The 19,393-nt window shown below is 37.0% G+C and overlaps 1 protein-coding gene across 1 annotated transcript in view; it reads right to left on the bottom strand.

Moving 5' to 3' along the window:
* Positions 1 to 697: 697 nt before the first annotated feature.
* Positions 698 to 19,393, bottom strand: part of ITGA4 (integrin subunit alpha 4) — a 292,692-nt gene continuing 273,996 nt past the window's right edge. Inside the window, exons 27-28 of the mRNA XM_053698521.1 lie at positions 17,788 to 17,907; positions 698 to 2,824 (exon numbers count right to left, since the gene is read on the bottom strand). Coding sequence (XP_053554496.1) covers positions 2,717 to 2,824; positions 17,788 to 17,907 — 228 coding nt within the window. The 3' untranslated portion in view covers positions 698 to 2,716. The remainder of the gene's footprint in view (positions 2,825 to 17,787; positions 17,908 to 19,393) is intronic.

The raw sequence follows: 19,393 nt of genomic DNA, 5'->3' as shown, positions 1-19,393 counted from the left end.
AAAAAATATGATAATAGGAGTAATTAGAAAGTTGCTTAAAATTGCCTGCTCTGTCTGAATCATGAAAGAACCAATTTGGGTTTAGTGTCCCTTTTACTGGCAGCTTTAATAATACACATATATTACTCTTGAAAAATGGTCACTGTAACCAGTTAACATATATATTATGTTTTATTAGCAACTTGTTTCCTTTTTGAGGCTTCATATTTCCATATAATTACCCTAATTGTCCTTGATAAATGTGGCCTATTCAATGTAATAAGCTTTCCCTGCATAAGGTTGTTAGTATATTTTTTGCAATAGGCAATATTAGTCATATTTTATTAATGATTTGAAAAGAGTTTAAAAGAGCTACGAGAACATTTTACAATATATTTGGATCTATGAGACTTGTATTCATTTTTACACAATGTGAAGTATTTTATTTGTCCATCTTGATTAATTTCTATTCATTGATGTTGTATAATTTACTAATGTTTACAAAGCATAAAAGTGCACAAAAGCAATAGTTTCTACAATCATATTTAAGAAAATAGTGCATTTTAAAATGTGATTAGCATATTTACAAACTAAAAAGAACAGGTGGGTGATCAGTTGACAACAATATTAAAGGACACTGAACCCAATTTTTTTTCTTTTGTGATTCGATCGAGCATGCAATTTTAAGACAACTTTCTCAAATGTACTCCCTATTATCAATTTTCTTCGTTCTCTTGCTATCTTTATTTGAAAAAATAAGCTTTTTCAGAACTCTGGACAGCACTTTTTATTGGTGGATGAATTTATCCACCAATTAGCAAGGACAACCCAGGTTGTTCACCAAAAATGGGCCGGCATCTAAACTTATACATTCTTGCATTTCAAATAAAGATACCAAGAGAATGAAGAAAATTTGATAATAGGAGTCAATTAGAAAGTTGTTTAAAATGTCATGCTCTATCAGAATCACGAAATAAAAAAATTGGGTTCAGTGTCCCTTTAACTTTAGCAAGAAGCATGGCAAGATCACATTGAATTCTATATGGAACATAATGTAGTTTCAAATGTCTAATGCTCACAAGCCCCTAACACGTCTGTTAAATAATATCCTCTGCTCACAATAGGTTAATTTTTCATCTGCTTTTAATTAACAAAAAATTGTGCTCATTTTTTGCTTTCTTTTTTTGGTCCATATAAAAAGGGCATTCACAAATGTCTTACATTTGTTAAAATAAATTGATGTTCCTGTGTTGTATAAATTATCTTTTTTTTTTTTATGATTTGTCACCCAAACTAGATGTGAGGTTTGTTGTTATTAATCATTGGCAGTAGCTGTGCACAAACCTGCATTCTCAATTGAACTGTAAACACGTTTAAACTATTATTGTTATTCATATTTTTAATTGCTGCTTAATCATACGCAGGAAATAACATTGCATTCTGAGAACAATGTTTCTGTAAGCACTTATCATTAAACTGTTTTACCCTGGCTTGATGGTGAGCCTGATCCGTTGGTTTTGAACCAATGTTAAAGGGACAGTCTACTTAAAAATGCTTATTGTTTAAAATATAGATAATCCCTTTATTACCCAGTTTTGCATAATCAACACTGTTATATTAATACACTATTCACCTTTATGATTTCCTTGTTTCTAAGCCTCTGCAGACTGCCCCCTTATCTCAGTTCTTTTGAAAGACTTGCATTTAAGCCAATAATCAGTGCTGACTCATAAATAACTCAATGGGAGTGAACATAATGTTATCTATATGGCACACATGAACTAGGCTGTCTAGCTGTGAAAACTGTAAAAATGCACTGAGATAAGAGGCGGCCTTCAAGGGCTTAGAAATTAGCATATGAGCCTACCTAGGTTTAACTTTCAACAAATAATAATCCAAAAGAGAACAAATCAAATTTGATGATAAAAGTAAATTGGAAAGTTGTTTAAAATTGTATGCCCTATCTGAATCATGAAAGTTTAAGTTTGACTAAACTGTCCCTTTAACAGTCCAAGCTATTTTTATACCCAACTCACAAAGAACAAACAATTATCACTTTCACCCAACGCTTGTTAATGTCCTTGAAGAATGCCTTACGTATAAAAATATAGCAGTTAGCCTGGAAGTAACCTAGACTTGACCAATACATTTAATAGGTATGTTAGTGTTGTAAAACAAAACTTTGAAGAATAACTGAGAATAACTGTTTCCATTCTTGTACTGGGTAGGTAAAATGCTGGAGGTAAGGTGACTTATGTCTCATGCTGAAAAGGAAGGTGAGAAAAAGTGCAAAATCATCTTATTGGTGAACTGCTCAGAACGAGATCAAACTATACAATCTTCACTAAGTATAATTAGAGCTCTTGAAAACGTCTTTCTATATAAAGAGGACTACTGAGTTGTGTATGTAGAAATCACTAAGATAAACTATTTATAAATTCTGTTCATGCTATGGTAAATTATCCATTGTGTGAATAATTCATTCCTGAGATTCATGGTTGCATATATTCACTTGTAAGCAACAGTGCATTTTCAATATTAAAAAATATACATATATATATATATATAATCACGGAACGTATTAATAGATCTTCATCTTAGCAAGACCAGATAAATAGTATATCAAATGAACAGTACTCTTTCATAAAAACACAATAATGTTTTCTTTGCATTGATGTTTTTGATATAATTTATGTATTATACACATATATTTCCACTCTTAAACCAAAGAATAGAATTATTTTAATTTTTCTTTTGTATTGTCCTCTTTATTAACATAGTTCCAACTTTGTCTTCTGCTTGAGTCTGGCTCTATAGGTTTGTATTTTCTTTTAAAGAATCCAACCTGTAACAGATAATAATTAAACAGCTACATTAACCAGGTAAAATAATTGGTAATTGGTAACCTAATAGCAATTCTAGACATAACAAGAAAAAAAAATAAGACAAAATGTTAAACTACCAAAAAACAGTAGAATTAGAGATGTACACACAAAATAAAAATGCAATTACACAGATGAGCAGTTGATTGTTTTTCTGATAAATTTCAAGGTTTGCTCACATTCCCCTATCTCCTGTATCATGTGACAACCATCTTTCAAGCACAAACTTATATACGTATACACTGTGAACTGTTGCACATGCCCTGCAGAAACCAGTGCCTCAGAAAGTGTCCATATAAAAAGACTGTGCACAATTTGATAATGGAAGTAAATTGGAAAGTTGTTTACAATTTGTGTGCTCTATCTGAATCATCAAACTCTGATTTTAGTGTCCCTTTGAAAAAGTTAAAAATATTTTCATAGGCACAAGATTCATTTTGAAATGAAAAGATTCACAAAGTTTTGGAAACAAATATGTTCATATTTAATGTGCCTAGTCTATGCTTATTTATTTATTGTATTTAGTTATTTGTCTATTTTATATATTTTATTTAATTTTGACATTCACACTTTTGCCACCGATCTCTTTCTAAGCAAAAAAATTAGAATGTCCAAAATGCAGTCAAAGATTACAGAATTGTTTTAACCACTGGACGTACTGTAGGTACTACGTCACACAGTACTTTACCCAGTGTACTGCGTTAATATAGTTCCTGCATCCAAGACTTTGCACATGCTGCAGTCCCTGCTGTCAGCTTAGACAGTAAAAACTGCAGCTGGGGCAGAAGGCATCTGCCTTCATATAGTAAGGGAACACTGATCGTGCTCCCTTACTATATGAAGCCAGATTGCCTATACAGACAGTATCACTGTCTGTATCGGGTGTGGTGATCCCGTGGTAGGTTTGAAAGGGAAGGAAGGAGGGAGGGAGGGAGGGAGGCAAGTGGGTGGTCCATCGCCAGAAGGGGGAGGGATATACAACATATAGTTTGGGGGATTCATTTTGAGAATTTGGGTAATTCTGCTATACCAAATGAGAGTTACTCCATTGCTTCATTTTAGACATAGCTGCAGATTAAGACCTTAAAATAACCAAAAAGAATTAAAAATATATACATGCCAATGATTTTTTGTACAGTTAGAAAACTACAGATTTTTGTGGAATGCCCCCTCCCCCCCCAAAAAAATGGTTTTTTTTTATATATCTTTCATAGGTAAATAAAAAAATAAAAACAAAGGGGTTTTTATCTGTGTAAATGGAGTGATAGCAACAATGCTAAAAATTCCCTGGTACTTCTGGAAAAGTTATTCTCTGAAATCCATGGTAGTGAAGGGGTTAAAGAACAAAATCTTTAGAAATTGTGATTTTGTAACCTCCAAACGAAAAATATATATAAATGCACTAGAAGAAGCCATCAGTTCAATGAACATTAAAGGGACATCAAACACTTTGAGATGGTAATATAAAGTGATAAATTGATAAATCGTGTGTGTGTGTGTGTATATATATATATATATATATAAACCTCTGCAATATACTTTCATTATTTATTTTGTCCCCTTTTCCTGTAATTTCATTCTGAAATTGTGACCTTTTCAGTTCCTGTAGAAATGGAAGTGTCCTAATTGGCCACAGCAAGGTAACCTAAGTTACAACATAGCAGCTGACACTAAAATTTTACGCTTATTTTGTCAATTTTTAAACAGTTAATGAAACTTTAAAAAAACATAATTTATGCTTACCAGATAAATTCCTTTCCTTCCTGGCAGGGAGAGTCCGCGACTTAATTCCTTACTGTTGGGAAATACAACACCTGGCCACCAGAGGAGGCAAAGACACCCCAGCCAAAGGCTTAAATATCCCCTCCCACTTCCCCTATCCCCCCCAGTCATTCTGCCGAGGGAAAAAGGAAAAGTAGGAGAAACATCAGGGTATAAAGGTGCCAGAAGAAATAATATAAAAAGGGAGCGCCCAACAAAAATAAATTACGGGCGGGGTCATGGACTCTCCCTGCCAGGAAGGTAAGGAATTTATCTGGTAAACATAAATTATGTTTTTCTTCATATAGGCAGGGAGAGTCCACAACTTAATTTCTTACTGTTGGGAAAAACTATACCCAAGCTCCAGAGGACACTGAAGGAATAACCGGAGGGAACAAAAAAGAGACAGTCCCTATTCTGAAGGCACCACAGCCTGCAAAACCTTTTCTCCCGAAAGCTGCTTCAGCCGAAGCAAACACATCAAACTTGTAAAAATTTTGAAAAAGTATGTAAGGAGAACCAGGTAGCTGCCTTACAAATCTGATCCATAGAGGCTTTGTTCTTAAAAGCCCAGAAGGAAGCCACTGCTCTAGTGGAATGAGCCGTTATCCTCTCAGGTCAGGAGGATGTCGTCCCGCTGTCTCATAAGCTAAGCTGCTGACACTCCTCAACCAGAAAGATAGGGAAGTCGTAGTAGCCTTCTGCCTCTTACGCTTCCCTGTATAGATGACAAACAAAGAGGAAGATTGTCTGAATTCCTTAGTAGCCTGAAGATAGAACTTCCAGGCACAAACCACATGTAGATTGTGAAGCAAGCGTTCCTTCGCTGAAGAAGGATTAGGACACAAAGAAGGAACAACAATTTCTTGATTAATATTACAATCTGAAACCATCTTAGGGAGGAACCCTAATTTAGTACGTAAAACCGCCTTATCGGCATGGAAAACAAGATAATGGGTGTTGCATTGCAAGGTAGAAATCTCAGAAACTCTGCAGGCAGAGGCAATAGCCAACAAAAAAAAGAACCTTCCAAGATAATTTAATGTCATCAGTATGCATAAGCTCAAACAGAGCCTGTTGCAAAACACTAAGAACAAGATTGAGGCTCCAAGGCGGAGCCCCAGATCTAAACACAGGTCTGATCCTAGTCAGAGTCTTAAAGGACTGCACATCCGGAAACTCAGCCAATCTCTTGTGCAGTAACACCGACAGGGCCGATATCTGTCCCTTCTGGGAACTAGCAGATAGACCCTTCTCCAGTCCATCCTGGAGAAAAGATAAAATTCTGGCAACCTTAACCTTATGCCAGGAAAAGCCACACTCTTCACACCCATTACAAGTAAGTACTCCACACTTTATGGAAGATACGACGAGTAACTGGCTTACGAGCTTGAACCAGAGTGTCGATAACACTCTCAGAAAACCCTCTCTTGGCTAAGACTAAGCATTCAATCTCCACGTAGTCAGCCTCAGAGAATCTAGATTTTGATGAACGAAGGAACCCTGTATCAGCAGATCTCTGCGACAAGGTAACCTCCACTGAGGAGATGAGGACATCCCCACCAGATCCCCAAACCACTTCCTTCATGGCCACGATGGAGCAATCAGAATCACTGATGGTCGCTCTTGCTTGATGCGAGCCACCACACGAGGGAGAAGCGGTAATGGAGGAAAAAGATTTATGAGTCTGAACCTCCATGGTACTGATTGGGCATTTATCAGTTTTGCCTGAGGATCCCTCGACTCGTACCTGGGTAGCTTGGTATTGAGGCGGGATGCCATGAAATCTATCTCCTGCGTCCCCCACTCGCTGCATATCTCTGCAAACACCTCGGGTGGAGAGACCATTCCCCTGGGTGAAAGGATTGCCTGCTGAGGAAGAACACTTTCCAGTTGTCCACAGCCGGGAATGTGAACCGCTGACAGCGTACATCTGTGAATCTCCGCCCACTCTAGTATCTGAGATAATTCTCTCATCGCCAAGGGATTTCTCGTTACCCCTGATGGTTGATGTAGGCAACCTAGGTTATATTGTCTGATTGGAATCTGATAAACTGGGATGAACCCAGAAGGGGCCAAGCCTTCAAGGCATTGAAGATTGCCTGGAGTTCCAATATATTGATCGGAAGTTGGAACAGCCCTTGTGCCCTCTTGGCACCACAAACGACTCCCCAGCCAGAAAGGCTTGCGTCTGTAGTCACAATCTCCCAGGACAGTCTCAAGAAGCATGTGCCTTGGGACAGATGATCTGGACAGAGCCACCAAGAGAGCTAGTCTCTCAACAGGTTGTCCAGCACAATCTGTTGACAGAGATCTGAATGGTCGCCATTCCATTGTCTCAGAATTCATAGTTGTAAGGGTCTGAGATGGAATCTGGCAAAGGGAATGCTGTCCATACAGGACACAATGAGTCCGATCACCTGCATACACTGGGCCACTGAGGGTTTCAAGGAGACCTGGAGGGCAAGACAAGCAGTAGTTAGCTTGCAATGTCTCTGATCTGTGAGAAATATTCTCATGGACATGGAGTCTATTATCGTCCCCAGGAAATTCACCCTTGTACTTGGAGTAAGAAAACTCTTTTCAAAGTTCATCTTTCATCCATATGATCGAAGAAGACTGAAAAGGGACTCTGAGTGTTCTTCCGCTAAACAAAAAGATGGTGCCTGTACCAAGATATTGTCCAGATAAGGCGCTACTGCAATATCTCGTGTTTTGGCAACAGCTAGAAGAGCCCCCAGAACCTTCGAAAATATCCTTGGAGCAGTAGCTAGGCCAAACGTAAGAGTTATGAAATGGAAGTGCTGGTCCAGAAAGGCAAACCTCAGGAACTGAAAATGTTTCCTGTGTTTCGGAACATGAAGATATGCATCCTTCAGGACTATGGTGGTCATAAACCAGAGGAAGGATTGACCGTATTGTCTGAATCTTGAAAGAGGGAGCACATTTAGAAACTTGTTTAGACACTTTAAGTCCAGAAATAGACAAAAAGTTCCCTCCTTTTTTGGAACCGTGAAAAGGTTTGAATAAAACCCCAAACCTCTTTCTGCTGTAGGTACTGGGACAATTACTCCTAGAGAGGAGAGATCCTATATGCAGTTCTCTTTTCTTGTCTTGTAGACAGTCTGGAGAGAAGGAATCTGCCCTTGGGCGGATGAGATTTAAATCCTATCTGGTATCCCTGAGATACAACCTCCAGGACCCAAGGATCCTGTACATCCTGGAACCAAGCGTCTGAAAAAAGAGACAGTCTGCCCCCTACTCGATTCCGATCCCGGATCGGGGGCCGCCCCTTCATGCCGATTTGTTCTCGGTGGGCTTCTTAGTCTGTTTGGACTTATTCCAGGACTGAACCGGCTTCCAAGTACTATTGGGCTGCTCGGACTTGGATGAGGATTGCTGTCGTTGTGATTTGTCAGAACGAAAGGAACGGAAATTAGACAATTGCCATCCCTTAGGCCTATTCTTCTTATCCTGCAGTAGGAAGGCCCCTTTCCCTCTGGTAACCGTAGAAATAATGGAGTCCAGCCCTGGACCGAATAAAATCTTCCCCTTGAAAGGAAGAGAAAAGGAGTCTGGATATAGAAGTCATATCCGCAGACCAAGACTTCAACCAGAGAGCCCGGGGGCTAGGACTGCAAAGCCAGAAGCCTTTGCATTTAGGCGAATAATCTGCATATTTGCGTCACAGATAGAGTTAGCAATTCTCAGAGCTTTAATTCTCTCCTGAATATCCTCGAGGGGAGTCTCCACCTCAATTAGCTCCGACAGAGTGTCCAGCAACTGCGGCTACAGCTGCTGCCGGTTGAAATAAAAACCCTGTATGTTAATACAACTTCCTCCAAAAAAGTTTCCATTGTCTTATCCATAGGCTCTCTAAAAGAAGAACTATCCTCCAGAGGGATAGTAGTACGCTTAGCCAGCGTAGAAATAGCGCCATCCACCTTAGGGATGGAGCCCCACAAATCTAATTGAGAGTCAGGGACCGGGAATAATTTTTTTAAAGTAGACGAGGTGGAAAAAGAAGTTCCTATTCTTTGCCATTTGTTACTAATAATGTTCGCCTTCTTAACTGGCACAGGAAAAGTCAGAGGGACCTTCCTGTCTTCATCAACCCTGTCTAATTTAGGGATCTTATGTTCCTCAGGGAGTGTAGCCTCTGGAACCTCTAGCATAGACAGAAACCTCCTTTGATAAAAAAAACACAGATGCTTAATTTTAAATCTAAAGGAAGGTTCCTCCGCTGAAGGAGGTTTAGAAACTCAAGTTTCCGACTTAGAAAGTTCACCCTCTGAAGCTACAGAGGTTAACTCATAGTAGCTAAATCCAACAAATATTTAGATGATGCTAGGTCAGGAGAACTATGTTTAACCTTTCTCTTACGTTTGCTAGAGGGAGTACAAGATATCTAACAGCGCTCAGCCCGGTTCCTTATAGCTCCTGGATAGAGGGTATCTAGCTTACCCTAGTAAGAACAACAGAAAAAACACAAATAATCCAAGAGCGCCAACTATAAGGCAAAGGAAAAATCTAACAAATACATCAGTGATTATAAAACATTATCAAACATTTAATTCAAAAACATATAGTTAAAAACATGGATCCATGTAACAGAATAGACTTGAAAAATGGAATTTCACAGTACTAGCAGATAAATACTAAAAACACAATGGTAGCTAAAAACGATAAAGGGTATAAGGGTATGTCACCAATTACGGGGATATACAAAATTATAGAAAAGTCCAGATATGTCAATAGAAGTCTATGAAAAGTCCAGTGGGTAAATCCAGTGGAAATGACCAGTGAAAAAATCAGTGAAAAAATCAAATGTTAAAAATAAAATGTTAAAAATAAACTGATGATAAAAAGATCCCTTGGAGGGAGGTTGTGAAAAAAAGTGTGAAAAAAGTGATGTAAAAATTGTAAAAAATTGTATAAAAATATGTAAAAAAAATGTGTATTAAAATTAAAAGTGGGGGACCCCCTAAAAATAGGTGTCAAAAATATGTGTCAAAAATAGTGAAAAATATAAAATCCGGTTAAACAAAAATTAAAAATTAAAAATATAAGAGAAATAATAAATAGTGTGTATATAGTATAATCCAAGTGAACGTCTTAATAATTAGGTATTAGTGAATGATCCTCCTTGTGGCTAACTCCGTATGAATGATGGCGATGAACTCTTTGAGATAGATGGTTTTACCTTCCTGTTCAATATAAACTCTTGTAATCCCTGTAAATCAAAAGAATAACATAGTGCAATAAAATTTCAAAAAGCAAGAAATAAAGAAATAATGCTCACCCAAAAATGTCAACGCGTTTCGGCCTCTTTAAACAGGCCTTTTTCAAGACTATCTAGGGGTGAGTGCTGGTGGCTATATTTATATGTATCACAAACCTATGAATTAGCATAGTTTTGGCGGCAAAAGAGGGAATTTGGCGCCAAAAAATGACCCGACCCGGAAGTGCTTTTATTATTGTGTATCCGTTTTTTGCTTATTTGCCCCTTTTACTCAGATAATTACGGCTCTGTATTGGTCCTATAATTTGGAACGAATAAGGGGTTCTGTCAGCATTAGTTTCTCATACATTATCATGTACGTTGCCGATCGCTCTTTTTCTACATACATCAGCGTCGGGCCGGAAGTGACATAGTGTTTGTTTACTTCCGGTTTTCTCATACTTCCGGTTGCGGTAATCACAAAGCGGTTTTTCGCATATGGCGATAACTAAAGAAGGGCTATTAAAATTTTTTACATATACATGATATATTGTAAAATTTACACTTCATAAGACTTGATTGTACCAATTTATGTTAGTGGTATAGCGAGCAATAAAAACGAGCAATATTATTACGATTAGAAATTACAAATGAGAGTAAAAATATATATGTTGGATAAATATCAGTTTGTGCATTAGTACATTTAAACATTGTACATTATACATTAAAAAACACCAATGAAAAAACTTAAAATACAATTAAAATCGACATCTTCAATAAAATAACTTACTAATAAAATTCTTATTAAAATTGGAATCAAATTTTAATTTTAACAGAAGGGTTTATTAAAACTAGTAAAATGCAGATAAAATACGGCAATAAGCCCGAACATGGGGAATGGAAATAGATATATATATATACACCCTGTGCATATTGAAATATAAGGCAGAGATATGGTAGCTACACAGAGCTACACGAAAAACTACATCAAAGGCACAAAAGGATCACGGTATTCCTGAATAAGAGCATATCTGAAATAATTAGAAATGGGACTTGGAATAGGACTAATAATAGGACTTCAAAATAGGGTACGTGTACTATGCTCGAGAGGCTGAATAACTCCAATTCAAAAGAAGGGACCTCAGTAAGACAAATGTATGATGATTGTAGTGACGCTTAGCTATAAGAAGCTAGTATGAAAATACATGCAAACTGGCCATGTGTCACCTATTGTCTAAGATCAGTGATTATTTGTACTTACTAAGTGTGAGAGGTCCTCCCTATTATTCAAACCCCTAGGGTAAAGACAATCTATATTAAAAATCCACTTGGATTCTACCGTCAGTAAGCGCCTTTCATAGTCACCTCCCCTCCAGTTTGGTGTCACTAATTGTATACCTATATAATTAAAATCTTTGAGACTAGCTCGGTGATGGTTAGTGAAGTGTTTGTAGAGGGCTGTTTCGGTGCTTTCATGTTCAATCTTTAATATGTGTTCTCTAATACGATCTTTGAGGTGTCTGGACGTTTGTCCTATATATTGGAGTCCACAGCTGCACCATATCAAATAGACAACTCCTCTATCACTGCATCTTATGAGGTCATTAATCTTATATTTGACTCCTGAATTGTACGAGGTAAATTCTTTGGTTTTTATGCCTCTTTTACAGGCTTTACAGCCAGACATGGGAAAAAACCTTTAATTTCCTTGCCGAATACATCCCTTGTTTTATTTGGTGTTCTTTTAGGTATACTTGGGGATAGTCTATTTTTAAGATTGTCTGTTTTCCTGTATATGAAGACAGGTCGACTTGACAGTTTATCCCCTATGATTTCATCATTCCTTAAAAGTGCCCAGTGCTTCTCTATAATTTTCTCCACAATGTGTCTGTTTTCACTATACTCAGTAATAAACGGAATAGTGAGTAGTGAATAGTTTTTTTTGGTTTATATACCAGGAGATCTTTCCGGTCTTTCTTCCTGACCTCTTCCAATCCCAAAAAGTGGGAAGAACAAGCCGATACTCTCAAAGAAAAATTCTTAGAAAGAGGTTATGAAGAAGAGTCCCTAATTCAAACCATGGAAGAGGTCAGGAAGAAAGACCGGAAAGATCTCCTGGTATATAAACCGAAAAAAACTATTCACTACTCTGACGATAACATACTCACTATTCCGTTTATTACTGAGTATAGTGAAAACAGACACATTGTGGAGAAAATTATAGAGAAGCACTGGGCACTTTTAAGGAATGATGAAATCATAGGGGATAAACTGTCAAGTCGACCTGTCTTCATATACAGGAAAACAGACAATCTTAAAAATAGACTATCCCCAAGTATACCTAAAAGAACACCAAATAAAACAAGGGATGTATTCGGCAAGGAAATTAAAGGTTTTTTCCCATGTCTGGCTGTAAAGCCTGTAAAAGAGGCATAAAAACCAAAGAATTTACCTCGTACAATTCAGGAGTCAAATATAAGATTAATGACCTCATAAGATGCAGTGATAGAGGAGTTGTCTATTTGATATGGTGCAGCTGTGGACTCCAATATATAGGACAAACGTCCAGACACCTCAAAGATCGTATTAGAGAACACATATTAAAGATTGAACATGAAAGCACCGAAACAGCCCTCTACAAACACTTCACTAACCATCACCGAGCTAGTCTCAAAGATTTTAATTATATAGGTATACAATTAGTGACACCAAACTGGAGGGGGAGGTGACTATGAAAGGCGCTTACTGACGGTAGAATCCAAGTGGATTTTTAATATAGATTGTCTTTACCCTAGGGGTTTGAATAATAGGGAGGACCTCTCACACTTAGTAAGTACAAATAATCACTGATCTTAGACAATAGGTGACACATGGCCAGTTTGCATGTATTTTCATACTAGCTTCTTATAGCTAAGCGTCACTACAATCATCATACATTTGTCTTACTGAGGTCCCTTCTTTTGAATTGGAGTTATTCAGCCTCTCGAGCATAGTACACGTACCCTATTTTGAAGTCCTATTATTAGTCCTATTCCAAGTCCCATTTCTAATTATTTTCAGATATGCTCTTATTCAGGAATACCGTGATCCTTTTGTGCCTTTGATGTAGTTTTTCGTGTAGCTCTGTGTAGCTACCATATCTCTGCCTTATATTTCAATATGCACAGGGTGTATATATATATATCTATTTCCATTCCCCATGTTCGGGCTTATTGCCGTATTTTATCTGCATTTTACTAGTTTTAATAAACCCTTCTGTTAAAATTAAAATTTGATTCCAATTTTAATAAGAATTTTATTAGTAAGTTATTTTATTGAAGATGTCGATTTTAATTGTATTTTAAGTTTTTTCATTGGTGTTTTTTAATGTATAATGTACAATGTTTAAATGTACTAATGCACAAACTGATATTTATCCAACATATATATTTTTACTCTCATTTGTAATTTCTAATCGTAATAATATTGCTCGTTTTTATTGCTCGCTATACCACTAACATAAATTGGTACAATCAAGTCTTATGAAGTGTAAATTTTACAATATATCATGTATATGTAAAAAATTTTAATAGCCCTTCTTTAGTTATCGCCATATGCGAAAAAAACGCTTTGTGATTACCGCAACCGGAAGTATGAGAAAACCGGAAGTAAACAAACACTATGTCACTTCCGGCCCGACGCTGATGTATGTAGAAACAGAGCGATCGGCAACGTACATGATAATGTATGAGAAACTAATGCTGACAGAACCCCTTATTCGTTCCAAATTATAGGACCAATACAGAGCCGTAATTATCTGAGTAAAAGGGGCAAATAAGCAAAAAACGGATACACAATAATAAAAGCACTTCCGGGTCGGGTCATTTTTTGGCGCCAAATTCCCCTCTTTTGCCGCCAAAACTATGCTAATTCATAGGTTTGTGATACATATAAATATAGCCACCAGCACTCACCCCTAGATAGTCCTTGAAAAAGGCCTGTTAAAGAGGCCGAAACGCGTTGACATTTTTGGTGAGCATTATTTCTTTATTTCTTGCTTTTTGAAATTTTATTGCACTATGTTATTCTTTTGATTTACAGGGATTACAAGAGTTTATATTGAACAGGAAGGTAAAACCATCTATCTCAAAGAGTTCATCGCCATCATTCATACGGAGTTAGCCACAAGGAGGATCATTCACTAATACCTAATTATTAAGACGTTCACTTGGATTATACTATATACACACTATTTATTATTTTCTCTTATATTTTTAATTTTTTAATTTTTGTTTTAACCGGATTTTATATTTTTCACTATTTTTGACACATATTTTTGACACCTATTTTTAGGGGGTCCCCCACTTTTAATTTAATACACATTTTTTTACATATTTTTATACAATTTTTTACAATTTTTACATCACTTTTTTCACACTTTTTTTTCACAACCTCCCTCCAAGGGATCTTTTTATCATCAGTTTATTTTTAACATTTGATTTTTAACATTTGATTTTTTCACTGATTTTTTCACTGGTCATTTCCACTGGATTTACCCACTGGACTTTTCATAGACTTCTATTGACATATCTGGACTTTTCTATAATTTTGTATATCCCCGTAATTGGTGACATACCCTTATACCCTTTATCGTTTTTAGCTACCATTGTGTTTTTAGTATTTATCTGCTAGTACTGTGAAATTCCATTTTTCAAGTCTATTCTGTTACATGGATCCATGTTTTTAACTATATGTTTTTGAATTAAATGTTTGATAATGTTTTATAATCACTGATGTATTTGTTAGATTTTTCCTTTGCCTTATAGTTGGCGCTCTTGGATTATTTGTGTTTTTTCCGTTTGCTAGAGGGAGGTAAGGCACTCAGGGCAGCAGACACCGCCGATTGTAACTGCGCGGTAAAGTCAGCAGGAAAAAAAGCCCCCTCCAGATGGAGGATTAGTTGAGCCGTGGGGAACTGCATGTGGAGCAGGAAGTGTAGAAAGGGTAGTAATCACTCGGAACACAGATTCCTGAGAGGTAGACGGCTCAGAGGGGCTAATAGCGCTATGAATATTAGCAGGCTTGTCTCCCTTCTTAGACTTTAGAACAGTGCTTAAGCAAATGGAACAAAATTGAGCAGGCGGGCAAACCACGGACTACTCACAATATAAACAGGAATTATTAATCAGTACAGAAGAAGGCGGAACCTTCTTATGTAGAATCAGAGTCCTCCATAGCTAAGATATATTCACAGAAGATCAGACAAAAGAGAACACTTTTATTAAAAAAAACGGCACCTTTATAATCCCAATGGCTAGGGCACTCACCACCGCCTAGACCCAGACAGCTAACAGTTAAAATGCTCTCCTTAGGAGTGATGTCCGCAGCAGGATCGTAGGAAAATGAAAAGACTGCACCCGGTCACGTGGTGCCTAGGACAGGAATTCCCCTGCTATGAAAAGGGCGCTAAGCTATTATGAGCTGCGCAACACTCAAAAACAAAAGTGAAACCTGTTTGTTCCAAGTCAAAAGCACACAGTCTATGAGCCCAAAACTCTCACATTAAAGCAGTTATAAATAGCCCCTTGCTGTTCAAATAATCTCCCTGAAGGAGATATTAACCCTTGATCCTATCGAGGCATAAAGGAGCCACACTGTGACCCTGTATAGCAAAAGTGTATATATAAAACGGTCTTAACCTCCAGGATCCGTGCTGTGGAACAGGCACAGCCTCTCAAGTATGACAGTCTTGCAGCGACTCTCTGACATGGACTTGAGTGTGAAACAGCAAGCAGTGAAACTCGTCAACACTAATTGCTCAGGAGCTGTTAGGCGACAGTCTGAATGGGTTCGCAGAAAAACTTTCCCTGCATTTCCAGACTCAAACTTTCATCAATAATCTCACTGAGGGGTTGACATGATTACTTAAAACTCCAGTCCTTTCTTGAAGGGAACATACCCATTACAGGACTATCCAAATCTTCTGCCACTTCCTATAGTGACGAAAGGCAAAGAATGACTGGGGGATAGGGGAAGTGGGAGGGATATTTAAACCTTTGGCTGAGGTGTCTTTGCCTCCTCCTGGTGGCCAGGTGTTGTATTTCCCAACAGTAAGGAATGAAGTTGTGGACTCAGACTAACCTTTTCTTTGAATGCATCACCCTATCTAGCATTTATTTAGTGTTTAATATCCCTTTAAAGGGACATGAAAACCCAAAAAAATATTTCATGATTCAGATAGAGAATACAATTTTAAATAACTTTCTAATTTACTTCTATTATCTAATCTGTTTCATTCTCTTTGTATCATTTGTTGAAGGAGCAGCAATGCACTAATGGTTTCTAACTGAACACATGGGTGAGCCAATGACAATTGGTATATATATGCAGCCACCAATCAGCCGCTTGAACCTAGGTTCTCTGCTGCCCCTGAACTTGCCTAGATAAACCTTTTAGCAAAGGATCACAAGATAAGGAAGCTAATTAAATAATAGAAGTAAATTGGAAAGTTGTTTAAAATTGTATTCTCTATCTGAATCGTGAAAGAAAAATTTTGGGTTTCATGTCCCTTTAAGTCTGGCACAAAACTAACATATATCAACAATGTATATCTATACAATTAAGACTGAATAGCGTGTGAGTGAAACCTGATGCGCGCAATCACGTTAAGTTCTTCTATCTGCAGTGATGGGCTTCCATTCAAATATTAACAAACAATTCTACAAAACCATTTGCCTTGACATAAATTTTTCTAGATCTTGAAACAAATGATATCCACCAAGGTCTTTTCCAATTTGAAGAGTCATGACAAGTGTTTATAACCTTCTATGGGGTTTTCAATTTGCGTTCATTCCAATTCTTTTAAGACCCAATCATTATATGGTTTTCCAGTGGCTTTGAACCTCATTAACTTCACTAATATTCTCAGAGATTTTGGTTTTAATTCAAAAGCCTTTTATATTTGATTAAGGCTACTCTGTAATGTAACAAAAGTTTTTAATGGTTAAATTTGTATGGAGCTCCAGGGGCGGAACTACCATTGGTACAGCAAGTACAGTGGCACCGGGGGCTAGTGGGACCCATAGCAGCCAGTCTATATATAGGCGTGCGCAGAATGTGTACAACCTATTGCAGGGGATCCTTTTATTAGTAAAGGTTGCAGGTCCATCTACTGTATCTTGTATCTATCTATCTATCTATCCTTAAAATCACTATACAGAGTAGCCTGTATATTACTATTGCTTACTATTGAGCTACCTTTGGGGGGCCCAAAAAACATTTTGCACCAGGGCCCTCTGTTGAGTAGGTCTTTTACTTTATAGATACTAGGATTTATTATGGGAGCTTTTTATGCAGAGTTGTGCTGCAGTCTTAGACGTATATATTAAATATGTCTGTGGTACAAAATTTGGTGTAGCTTTACAAATAAATTATCGTAAGTTCTTACTAAATGTAGAAAAGAAAATTCATATTTTAAATAAATATATATTGCAACCGTTCAGCTGTGAAAATAATGTTCAATCCACAAACTTTTTAAATCTGTTTATAGGTTTCTCATAAATACATTGTGGAGCATATTTATCAAGCTCCGTATGGAACTTGATGCCCAGTGTTTCTGGCAAGCTCTGAGGTGGTGGACAGACATCGCCGGAAATCAACCCGATCGATTGGCCGCGAATCTGTAGAGGGCGGCATTGCACCAGCAGTTCACCAGAACTGCTGGTGCAATGATAAATGCCAAGAGCATATGCTGTCGGCATTTATCGATGTGCAGCGGACATGATCTGCAATATCGGATCGTGTTCGCTCGCACAATGTTAAATCGGCCCCTAAAACTTGACACTATAGAAAGTAAAACTTATTATATCAGAATATGTTGTTGCCTTAGAAGTGGTCAATAATAATATTAATATTGATAACTCTTAACACATTCATTGTTAAAATAAAAATGAAATATATATTTACCTTCCATAAAGCGTATGTTAGTAGTAAAAATAAAGCAACGCCTGATAGTAAACTGAAAATTATTATCAAGTAGATGACGTGTCGTTTGGGCTTTTGATTATGTAGTGCTTCCATTAATACCTGTAAAATAAATAATTGCACGAAATGAAAACATGCTGTGAAGGTTCACATATTACTTTACATAATTTAATTTCTACAAACAAAAAAATAAGATAATGAATATAAAGTAAATTAGATTATAAAGTCTGTTAAAGTATTGTCTTTAGATTCCTCCTCCTACCTCTGTTTTTATGTTTCAAAAATGGTATATATCTAAAATGTTAGTGTAACCCCACATGCATATGGTGTGGCTGCTGCAGATTGTGGGGTCTTATTACAGTACTTAGTTGCATATGAATATCCTTGTGGTATAGAGGAAGTCAAGTTTGAACAATGTCTGACAGTCATGTTTCCTTTATTTTATAAATGTTCACAAAATCCGATTTGCTACATTTTTATCACTACCTATACAAGTTATCTACTCACTTCTTAAAAGGCAAATTACTGTAAAATGTGATTCCCCTTAATATCTTTTTTTTCACTTGTTATACCAGCTGCAGGGTATTAAAAATACCTTAAGGTCTATTTTGTATTCACTGGTTTTAATGGACATCCGGAATCTATATGCCTAAGCCTTATGTAGTGGCAGAGCACAAGGGGAATCAGGTTTTTGTTTCCTTTGACAGGTAACCATAGTGCATGAGTACCTGGAATTGCACAGGGGCACTGTAATTTTCTCTACTGCTGGTTGCCGCAATGACAGAGCACATAGAGACTGGCAGGGATCAGATAAACACTGCAAAATTCAAACGCTTCCTCCCCATCCCCTGTTTTTTCTTACAGTCTTCCATGCTGTTTCTTCTCATGTAGACAGACTGTACATTGGAGCAGAATAAAAACCTTCCACTGTCCCATTTAACCCCTGGCTATCAGAAAGGACTGAAATGTATCTAACTGTGCAATGCTGTGTAGCACTTTTTGGCAACCAGTGAGTTAATTTACCTTTGGCCGCACATCACAGCTATATTGCTTGGCCTTAACCATTGTGATGAATGATTAAGGGAATTTGGCATATGTGTTACATCAAATGTATACCCCTGTGATGCAAGAAGTCATGGTTGAAAATTTTTCTGTTCCTAGTCACCCAGGTAACGGTTTACCAAAAAATGTAAAGGATCAATGGGAATATTCTTCAAATATATTTTTCTCATATGAATTCATATGAATGCCAATAATTGTGCCACACATATATTTAACAAAGATTATTTGTTTTTGGATAAACCTGTTTTGTGTTTTCAATTGTTTGACATCCATGAGAGCAGAGTATTTATGTGTATTTTTTTAACAAAAGAACAAAAGGTTAAACGATAAAGACAATTTTTTCACAGCCTTCTTTGCTCATATTTACCAAGGGTGCCAATATTAGTGCAGGGCACTGTACACATATTTACAATTTCCATGTGCATTCAATACACATATAAAATATGAAATCTCCCATCTACTTCATAATCCCAATTTTTCTGGGGAGAGCATTGATATATGTGTATATATTTGTATTTATGTATAA

The sequence above is a fragment of the Bombina bombina genome, chromosome 1, assembly GCF_027579735.1.
Source record: "Bombina bombina isolate aBomBom1 chromosome 1, aBomBom1.pri, whole genome shotgun sequence".
Classification (NCBI taxonomy): Eukaryota; Metazoa; Chordata; class Amphibia; order Anura; family Bombinatoridae; genus Bombina; species Bombina bombina.
Note: the sequence above shows the minus strand (reverse complement) of the source record. Positions and strands in the feature narration are given on the sequence as shown.